Here is an 11,228-nt window from a genome sequence, read left to right as displayed (position 1 = left end):
TATTATAGATTATAGTAAATGAAACTAGTGTAGTACTCCACCTTTTTTGATTATTCGTAATGCATCATGTTGCTACTTTTGATAATTGATTAAATATTAAAACTCGATAATCGAAACTCGATTTGTTTGAATGAATAATAAGAATAATCTAAACTATCTCATAGGCTATTAGAATATACATTACTCTATTACACTAATAATCGATTGTATTTCTAAGTTTGATAATTGAAACTTATTATATATAATAAAGTGAATTAGATTAATCAAGTAATCATAACCATTTTATATGATATTATGTATTTATACTTGTTAGTGACCTTGAATACTTTAAAATAATAAATCTATTACGCTAATAATTCATCGTATTTAATTTAAAACTTAATAATGTTCGGAACTAGACCTATTGTTAGTGACTTTGAAGAAGAGGTAATTAGTAATGACTAGCTATAAACAAGACCAAACAAGAGGTAATTTATGCTTGTCCCACATCGACTTAGAAGAAGAGGTAATTAGTAATGACTAGCTATAAACAAGACCAAACAAGTGGTAATTTATGCTTGTCCCACATCGACTTAGAAGAAGAGGTAATTAGTAATGACTAGCTATAAATAAGACCAAAGAGCATTGGGGCATATTTAAAAGGGTTGGTTGGCTAATTATGCCATGCTTACCCTTTGATTTGGTGAGTGCTGTATGGAAATCAAGACATATGGCCGACATAATTTGTGCAAACTAGAAGGGTTGGCTCGCTTGGCCGACCCTCAATCTCAGTTAAACACTAGGTTGCACTAAAATGGCGGATACGGGGATACGTAAATGGTGGTAATATAATAAATATTTCAAATTAAAGATAATTTTACAATCTTTCATTTGATATTTGTAAATAAACACTTTAAAAATATAAAACTCACATAACATTCAAATAAGTACCAAATAAACAACATGAGTATTTAAAAAGTCATACAAACCAAATCAAAGAAAACCAAATAAATAGGTAAATATAAGTTTGATCATCACATATCATCCATATGACATCCATCATCATCCTCCGCTACAAAAGTAGTTTTCCAAATATCCTAAGTTAGACTAAATATTTCCAATATTTTAAAACATTTATTTTTTTACTTATAATATCCACTTTTGTTATTTAATATCTTATACATCATTTAAGATGTTTAAATTAAAATATTCAAATTTTGTATTTGGACTTTTTATATCGTCTATCTCATATTTCATACAAAAATTACTAAATTATCTATCAGCACTTTCTAGTTCCTATTATAATGGACTTGTATAATATAAGTCCATTATCCTACAGATTATTGTGGAATGCTTTTATAATTTCAAATACTTATACATTTAATTAAATAACTAAAAGAAGTTTTTTTTTTTAAACCTTTTCCAGATATAGAAGGATACTAGATAATAAGATTTTACTCACTATACCTTCAAATCAATCTATACAACACTTCTAATTGGCCCATATAAATAACACACTAGTGGGATTGCGTTCTTTCACCTAGGCGATGTGGGACAATGAGAAAAACAGAATTCATCTTGAATTAGTTGGCCATACATAAAAGGAACGAGCATGTATCAGAACTCAATGACCCAATAAAGCTACATAGATGTATAAGTGATGTAAATTTTTGGGGTTAAAAACTTAATATTTATATATTTAAATTTGGTGGATGTATAAGTGATGAATGTAAATTTTTGGGGCTTAAAGCTTGAAGAATTGGTGGAATCTTATTGGTTTATAGTTGATTTGCTAAAATATTTATATATAAACTTGTTTACAATCTTTCAATATTAGAAATTAGTTTTCAAATATTCAAAAAATCATAATTACAAAACTGAAATTGGATTCGGATGTATAACAGTTCGATTAAGAATCGGTTCGGGTTGGTATCAGTTCGGGTTAAAAACAATTCGATTAATAATCGATTCGGATTTGTATCAGTTCGGGTTAAAAACAGTTCGATCTTAATCAGTTTTAGTCTGGTTGCATTTGGTTACGTGCATAAGTCGGGTCGGATTTGAATCGGGTCGATCATTGTTCAGTTCGGGTAACATCGGTTAAGGTTTATATGTCGGTTATAAAATTCGGTTGCAGTTCGAGTTCGATTTTGGCCTTTTCGGTTATTAAACGGTTCGAGTGAAGTATCGGTTCAGGTAATTGCGGTTCGGTAAACCTAAAAAACTTACATTTTTTCGGGTCGGATAATTTTCGGTTCCGAGTTGGATTTTCGGGTCGGGTTTGTTTTGAATAGCTCTATATATATATATATATATATATATATATATATATATATATATATATATATATATATATATATATATATATATATATATATATATATATATATATATATATATATATATATATATATATATATATATATATATATATATATATATATATATATATATATATATATATATATCATCGATTTAAAATATACTTCTCCATTCTAAATTACGTGTAATAAATAGATTATTTTTTAATTTGTGATTGTTTTTTAATCTATTTATAAGATTTTATAGCTAAGTGAGATCTTGTTTGATTTGTCTCAATAAATAGATTATTATTATCAAATTTTTATAATTTTTTTTATACATTTTTAGAAATATTAAGAATTGAATTGTGTTGGGGACATAGTTAGGATGGGATCCTTAGAGTTAAGGATGTCTATTCTCTTACTTTGTCTTCTATTTCGTGTGCCTCTTGTTTTACAAGTCCAAATCCTATTTGGAGCAAGCTGTGGGATCTTAAAGTGCCTTCAAAAGTTCGGGATTTTACTTGGCGAGCAAGTTGGGATATCATTCCTCATGGGGTGAACCTTCGAAAGAGGGGAATACCGTGTGGACGCAAGGAAAATTTGGTGGACATTCTTCGTGAATGTCCTTGGGCGACTTGAGTTTTGGATTCCTCGCTTGTTTCTCCTCCTTATCCGTTAACTGATTCATTTCGAGATATGCTGGACTTGGGATCAGGGGAAGCTGCGACATTTGTTACTCTTTGTTGGCAAATTTGGAAGGCGAGAAATGAAGTGGTCTTTGATTCTATTTGTTCTCCTCCGTTGTTGTGCTCACGGAAACTTTGAATGGGCTTAGTGAGTATTAAAAGGCCATCAAGTTGGAGTGCTCTGTTGATTCTTGCTCTAGACTTTCTGCTCATTGGTTGTGTCCTCCTTCGGATGATATTAAACTCAATGTCGATGGAGCTTTCTCCGAAGTTGGGGAGAAGGTTGGTTTGGGGTTTCTTGCCAGGGACTTTGCGGGGAACTTCATATGTGCTGTTTCGAAGACAGAGTGGCACGATGGGTCTGCTGAGGCCGTTTTAACCAAGGCTCTATTTTGGACTATTTCGGTGGCTGTTGAGCGTGGATGGCAGGAGGTGATTGTTGAGAGCGACTGCAATTTCATCATCGAAGACAAATGATTGATAATTGTTTAACGTTAAGACAGCAGTTTGGGTCCCTTCTGTTTCATTTTTGCTTTCATCAGTGTAACGGGGTGGCTAATAGACTTGCTCGTTGGGCTGCTGTCGGTGTAAGCGATTAGGTTTTGGTTGATTTTGCCCTAAACTAGATTAAGGATGCTTTGTATGCGGATTTGATCCATTTTTCATGTTAGCCTTTCTTTTCTTTTAAAAAGATTAGTGTATAGAATTGCGCAAATATTGTAAGTATTTTAAAATGGATAAAATATGATATCATTATGTTTAAGACCTTAACAAACAAATGTTGGATTGATATATGCTCATGAGTCATGTCAATGGAAAGTTGTCAGTTTTATTTTTTCTTTACTTTCTTCGTTTCAAAATACTTGCATCAAACACATTGTTGCATTATTTAGTGTGTTTGTCAAATCGTTTATATCTAAAGTTATACATAACTAAAAATTAAAAAATTTGTTATTAAAATATGCAACGAGACGAATAAAACAAAATCTCACATGGCTATTTTTTTCCTCGTATAATAACCGAAATATGTAAATTACCATAGAATGATGAATAGTACAAAAGTTAATTTAGTGCAAGTAATATGAAACGAAAGAAGTAATTTCCTTGATAAAATTTGCTTCCTCTTTTTGTAAATCTAATTTTGGGTATAGAAGTAATTTTCAATTTTAGTTGTGTTTTAATTAATTGGGAATCTAAATTTAAATGTCACAAAAGTCACTAGTCATAAGACCCATTATAGACCCTAAATCCATCAAATCAGATAAGTCTAAATAGGGTTTAAATTTTACAAACCCATAGAATCTAAATCCAAGTCAATATTTATCAAAAACAGCTTCTCTCTTGAGAGACCGTCTCTTTAAGAGACGTATCTAAAGCCCATACCTACTTGTCGTATTCTTAATGGCTACTTACATTATCCTTAATATTTACTTATTGCATCCTTAATGTCTACTTTCAATATTTTAAATGTCTACTTACGTTATTATTAATGCCTACTTACAATATTTTTAAAAAATATAGAAGGTCAGTCCAATTAGAGATAGTCTCTCAAAGAGACTATCTCTCACAAGAATTTGTTGTAGCAAAAATCAATGACTTTGGATCAAGATTTAGCAGTACCAACTCAAACCGACCCATGACAGTGGCTTATGTTTTCATCCAAAGCCAAATGGGAAACATTATTGAGAAAGTGAAAAAAATAAGATTATTTAACAATTTAATTCCAAAAATAAGCTCAGTGAAAATTTATTTCCCAAAATAAGCGTCCGTACATCCAAGCCTAGCCTCGGGAAGAGTCGCTGTTAGTAACAGCGAAAGTGAAAAAAAAAAAATTAAAAGCTCAAAGTCGCTGTTAGTAACAGCGACTTAAAAAAAATTTAAAAGCCCAAAGTCGCTGTTACTAATAGCGACTTAAAAAAAAAAAAAATTTTTTTATTTTTTTAAGTCGCTGTTAGTAACAGCGACTTAATGCGTATTATATTTTTTTGCACAATTAATTTAATGGCGAAGTTACAATGCGGCCCACCCTTGTTGCCCACTCTCGTGGTTCACTATTTTGGCTTAATTTTTAGTTTTTGGCTCCTACAATTATTTTAATTGTATACTACTAGTACTAGTAATGTTACAAGAGTAGTACTCCCTCTGATTTAGAGAAATGTTTTTATTTTCTTTTTGGGTAAGTACACCTTAAATGTTTAATTTCTATTTATAGTATTCATTTTTTTTACCAATATATTTACCCTTAAAATCACATGTCACCTACTTATTTAGAGTGGTCGCTACTCTTTCTTTAATATATATGCCAAACCAGTATGGGGCATTAGGTACGTATAAGTTCGTGTTTATTAGGGAAGCAATGTTGGATGGTATTCTTGGTGTGGGTTATGATTGTGTTCTAGGTAGGAGATTTCCTTAATAAACGAATTAAGAGGAAAGCTTGATCTTTAATTTGGTAGCCATATGTGCAAAAAGGATGACAATTATGGCACTAGATTGCATTTGTACCGATCATGATCTTGGGATTTCGATTCACAAATACTATTTAGTAAGATTAAATCAATTGTGCAAAAAAATATAAAACGCATTAAGTCGCTGTTACTAACAGCGACTTAAAAAAAAAAACAATTTTTTTTTAAGTCGCTGTTAGTAACAGCGACTTTGGGCTTTTAAATTTTTTTTAAGTCGCTGTTACTAACAGCGACTTTGGGCTTTTAATTTTTTTTTTTTCACTTTCGCTGTTACTAACAGCAACTCTTCCCGAGGCTAGGCTTGGATGTACGGACGCTTATTTTGAAAAATAAGTTTTCACGGAGCTTATTTTTGGAATTAAGTTGTTAAATAATCTTATTTTTTTCAAATTTTCAACATTATTAATATTTGGTATCTAGTGAGTATACCCAAACAAGAACAAAATGGAACAACCTTTATCGGGCATCTATGTTAACAATTACACCAATGAGCTTCGATCATTGCAATGACGTATTTATTCGGGTTATCGGAGAGCCGATTTCGAGTCAATTATCTCGAATTAAGTTAAAATCGAGTCTTATGTCCACATTGATTTTAATATAATTTCAAATACATTTTAAGAGTCGAATTAAGTTTTGTTCGGTTATAAGGTCAGGTAAATATCGAATTGTCGGACCTATTTTAAAAACCTCCAACATCAAATACTCAACATCAGTGAATTGCAAAATTTTGGAAAAAACCTATATAAAAATGTGAAATGTGTGCCTGAGTTTCAGAAATTGCATACATCACTCGCCTTCTGCTGCAATTGGAGAAAGAGCAAAGCCAGAGCATTGGTAGCAAACTAGACAAATCAGTGTGCCAAATCATACAATATCAACAAAGTTAAAGTTCTACAAGTCCCAAATATGATCAAACATCCAAAGCAAATTCATCAAATTGGACACAAAGTGGTTAGATATTGAGGATGTTCGGCAAACGGCTGGTAGCTGATTATAGTGACTGATTTGACCAAATGATTTTATAGTATTAGTTTGACCGGCTGATTTTGAACCCGCTCTATAAGCAGCTTGTTAAAAAAAAGCTTAATCATATCAATAAAATGTTTCAACCAACTAGTTTACCAAACACAGTATTAGCTAGTTTGACAACCCAACTCTTTCTTTATATAAAAAATAAGCTAAAATTTCTCAATAAGCTAATTTGCCCAAACACGCCATCATACAACAGATACTCCATCTTACAAACAAGGCAACTATACATACAAAACAGGCAAATAAAGGCAGGGCACCAAACAGAATGAAGTTGGCCACTCCAAAAACCAAAATGCTTAGAGAAATCCACCCACAGCTGATTTGATCAAACTACTCGACCAATATGCAAAAACATTGTAACATAGACACAAATATCACCAAACATGTACCCTTCTGGCTTCGCCTTGGGTTCCATGAGGTTTACTCACAGTTTCAAACCTATGAATCTATGATGGTGGACACATGAACTATGATATATCACGAATGGGTATTGTGCGTAAAGACAAAATTTCAAAGCTATGATCTCCAATCAAGTAACTCAACCAAAGAAATTACTAACTATTTGATGAAATCACACAATATCGCAATTCAAATAATACTCATGAACAGAGTAACAAGATACGAAAAAGAGACAAATCAAAATGAGCCAGGGATAAAAAGAAGTCGATTTAAGTCATTCATGACCATAACTAATATGATCCAATACAAAATCTGATTCCTCCATTAGACAGTAACAAAAACAAAAAGTCGATATTCTTGATAGAATAAATTTTTAACTAAAACACCTGAAAATAAGAAGCATTTAAATCGGAAAATCGAAGATCTACTCTTCCGCCGAAGCTCCTTCATCGCTCTGCTTGTTATGCTTCCTAGCGTACCTCTGGTTCCTCAAGAATTTCGGGTCCATCTTCAACCATTATCCAAATATATAAACAAATCAGTACCAAAAGACACCATTAAATCTATTCAAAACTTCAAAATGGAATCAAAAGAAAGAAAAATGGAGAAATGTATACCCCCTTGGTGGAGTGGTGACGATGTTTGCGAGGCTTTTTGATGCCATTTTTGTGGGCTTTGTAAGACTGGTTGTGAGCAGTGTGATTCTTCGACTTGGCCATTTCTTCCGCAAAATACCTGAATGATTAGTCAAATTAACGCCATTAAAGTTAGAGATATATAAGCAAATTCAAGAAGCTTAGAGAAATGGAATTAGCGGATAAAGAGATAGAAACCTGCAAGCAGTCGAGAGATTTCGGTAGCAGCTAGGGTTTGTGGATCTATTGGGAATGTGATGAAAGAGGGGTGAGTTCCTTTTATGTGAAACCCTAAAAATTTGATGGTAAGGGGAAAAGACGAGATTTAATACTGGGCTTTGTAGTCAGTGTCTTGGGGTTTTTAAATTGGGCTTTCAGAGGTGTATGGTAATATCCGACCCATTATTAAAGGGTTACAAAGGTAGAGCTTGTTACAAGAAGATCAACGAAAATTTGAAAAAAGTAAGATAAATAAACAACTTAATTCCAAAAATAAGGTTCGTGAAAACTTATTTCCCAAAATAAGCGGCCGTATATCCAAGCCTAGCCTCGGGTAAAATCGCTGTTAGTAACAGCGACAGAGGAAAAAAAAATAATAAAATAAAACCCCAAAGTCGCTGTTAGTAACAGCGACTTAAGGAGGTCGTTGTTACTAACAGCGACTTTGGGCCTTTATATTTTTTTTTTCCTTCTTCCTCATTCCAGTATACGAGTTTATTTTCTTCAAAACCACTCACGACATTTGCTTCCTTCTCCTCCATTAAAAGCACATTCAATCCTTCAACTAAAGTCATCAAATTCGAAATTTGTATCACTAATTAGTTCTGTAAGCTTCGTACATCGACTTAAGGTAATTTTTTTTTGTTTTGTTTCAGTTTTAGAAAAATTAGGGTTTATTTTTAAATGTTGGTTTTGCTGAATTTTAATCAAATTTTACATTAATGTAGGTTCATAAACTTGCAATTTACTAAGTCTTGTTGATCTACAGCTTATTGAGGTACGTTTTTATTATAAATTTTTTTATTTGGTGTTGATTTTAAAATTTATGTCATGTATAGTGGTCGTTTACACTTAAACTCTACGAATATGTCGAATGTAGTTGTTATTCAAATTTGATTTCCGTAATTAAAAGTTTGTTCGAGAATTTGTTATTGAATTTAAAATGTATAGTGGTAATATATTTATGAACATGATGGTGATGTTGATTTTGTATGTGTTGTTGTAGAAATGGATTCATTTCGTGTGACTGTCGTATGCTTTTGGAATTGTTCAATTCGATCAACTAGTAACAATGTTAAGTATGTTAGGGGAAGGCGTAAATTGTTTGCATGCAATTCATACATGGATTTGAATGAATTTAAACATTTTATATGCTCTAGGATTGGGATTGACACTACAAGAAGTACTGTCAATTTAAGTTTTAAGTACAATCTTAGTGGAGATTTGTTAGCTTTTCCGCTTGAGGATGAGGAGGCTATAGATGCAATGTGGGTATATTCAAGGTCTACCCCTAGTCCTTCTTTAGAGTTATATGTAGAAGAGGTACCCCTAGGGAATGAAGATATCAATGTTGTGGAAACAAATGCATTCATGAATGTAACTTCTTCTGCTCCTTCTCATACGCCCTTCCCTACCCAAGAAATCCAAAATCCCTTAATGCCATCTTCCTCTTATCCTTCTAATGAACCCAATCAACTTCAATTTCAAGTCACTAATGATGATACTTTGAACTTAGAAGATACAAATGAGCCGTGGGATGATGTTAATAGTGAAAGTAATGAATTCGTAGAAGCTCCGTCTGAGGACGATGTGGGTGTTGACGAGGAGGCTCTAGCTAATGACATGACCTTAGGAAACATTCCAACAATCGTTGCTCCTACACCCTATGCACTGGTTCCCCCTCTAGATGAACACATTGAGGACAACTCTTGGAGGTCTTGGGATTGTGATACAACCTACACCGACGAAGGAGAGTTTCAAAAGGGTATGATGTTTGATAACAAGGATGCGTTGTTGGACGCCGTTAGATTGTATCATATTCGTAGGAACGTTGAGTACCGAACTGAGACTTCAAATCAAACCGTGCTCACGTTGAAGTGTAAGAGAGGGTGTGGTTGGAGGCTTAGGGATACAAAGAGCTCCTATTCACCATCATGGGAGATTGTTACGTATAAAGGGAAGCATGAGGGTTGTGTGTTAAGTACTGAAAATGTGTCAGCTGGACACATTCATTTGACATCTTCCGTGATTAACAATCTTATTAGAAGTTGTGTTGCTCAAGACCCATCAATTAAGGTCTCTGTGTGCGTCAAATGGTAAAAGACCAATTTGGTGTCGAAGTGACCTATAAGCGGGCATGGTGTGCTAAACAGCAAGCCCTTCTCTCCATCTATGGTACATGGGAAGATTCTTATCCTCTTTTTGGATTGATGATGTTGGTGAAATGTGTAAATGGTCATTATGTCACGATGGAGGGTATAGGTATGGTGTTACTAATACCAACTTAGCCGAAGTATTCAATAACGTGATGAAGGGCGTGCGTTTCTTGCCTATAACGACTCTTGTGGAGTTCACCTTCTATCGTGTTAATGATTATTTTGTCAAAAGACGCGAGAACGCAAACGCATGGCTAATTGGGGGAAATAAGTACACTTCGCACGCCACTCGAATTTTCACCCATAACACCGAGAAGGCAAACTACCATGAGATCGTCGCATTTGACTACAGACGAGGCCTTTTCCAAGTTAAGACTGGACGTGGTAATAGAGGATCCGCCAAGACTGGTGCTGATGACGCCACCGTTGAGAGATACGCTGGGGCGTATCTCTTATATCTGATTGGTGCTGTCTTGTTCTCCGACAAGACTGGCAACCGAGTACAGCTATTGTACTTGACCTTGCTTGATGCGTCATGGGAGGTCATCTCCGGGTACAGATGTGGTTCGGCAGCCCTAGCGTATCTGTACAGGAGACTTTGTGAGGCTTCACGGAAGAACGTGAAGGAGATCGCTGGGCCCCTCATTATTCTACAGGTAATACTAACTGAATATGTTAGCGCTTTGTTTCTTTTAGTAAATGTTTTTGTGTTTCGTTTACTTACGTATTATTGTAATTCATAGCTTTGGGCGTGGGAGCACGTTCTCATTGGTCAACCGATGAGGAGTGTGGGACGTGGTGCATTTGCGCCACCACTGCTTCCTCCCCCGCATGTGCCATATGGATCACGGTGGTCCTTTGAAAGACGAACAAGGACCCACATTGCATCGGGCGTGGGGTTCTACCGCGATCAACTCGATCTACTACGTGCTGACCAGGTAACAAGTTCACTACAACTTGTTTTGTAAGTATCAAATTGCGTAATTTACTAATCGAATTTTCACGTTTAGTTTGCATGGGACCCTTACCCCGCTGAGGCATACGCTGCATTGCCTCAGCACTCGGGCATATTGTCAGGGGCGTGGAGAGCATCTGTACCTCTGATCTGCTTCGACATAGTCAAAGTCCATCTCCTTGAGCGCGTTCTGCGCCAATTTGGGATGGTACAGGGCATCCCGCCTCCATGTGACACAGAAGCGGAGCTCCACCATTCTCGCAAGGGTCGGGATCCCAAGAACTGGCTGGAGATCAACTGGCGCCATGTCGCTCGTTGGGAGCACAGGTTAGAGCTGCTGGCCGAGGGTGCGCCGATCCACGCTGCAGGCGCACCTACTACGGCGGATTACAT

The 11,228-nt window shown here is 34.9% G+C and overlaps 1 protein-coding gene and 1 non-coding gene across 2 annotated transcripts; one reads left to right on the top strand and one right to left on the bottom strand.

Moving 5' to 3' along the window:
- Positions 1–636: 636 nt before the first annotated feature.
- On the top strand, positions 637–765 carry LOC130801203 (U11 spliceosomal RNA). The gene has a single exon (XR_009039531.1). It is a non-coding gene; the product is annotated as a U11 spliceosomal RNA (small nuclear RNA).
- Positions 766–7,113: 6,348 nt separating this feature from the next.
- Positions 7,114–7,848, bottom strand: LOC130821655 (60S ribosomal protein L29-1-like). The gene is made up of 3 exons (XM_057687445.1): positions 7,704–7,848; positions 7,488–7,605; positions 7,114–7,378 (listed from the first exon to the last, which is right to left on the bottom strand). The coding sequence occupies exons 2-3, from the start codon at positions 7,587–7,589 to the stop codon at positions 7,295–7,297; spliced, it is 186 nt and encodes a 61-aa protein (XP_057543428.1). The 5' UTR covers positions 7,590–7,605; positions 7,704–7,848; the 3' UTR covers positions 7,114–7,294.
- Positions 7,849–11,228: the final 3,380 nt, after the last annotated feature.

This window comes from Amaranthus tricolor, chromosome 1 (assembly GCF_026212465.1).
Source record: "Amaranthus tricolor cultivar Red isolate AtriRed21 chromosome 1, ASM2621246v1, whole genome shotgun sequence".
In the NCBI taxonomy this organism is placed as follows: domain Eukaryota; kingdom Viridiplantae; phylum Streptophyta; class Magnoliopsida; order Caryophyllales; family Amaranthaceae; genus Amaranthus; species Amaranthus tricolor.
This window is presented reverse-complemented; position numbering and strand designations above follow the sequence as displayed.

Coding starts and splice junctions, on each gene's coding strand:
- LOC130821655 (XM_057687445.1), bottom strand. CDS start 7,589: ATGGCCAAGTCGAAGAATCACACTGCTCACAACCAGTCTTACAAAGCC. Junction 7,379..7,487: donor GTCACCACTCCACCAAGGGG/GTATACATTTCT, acceptor TAATGGTTGAAG/ATGGACCCGAAATTCTTGAG.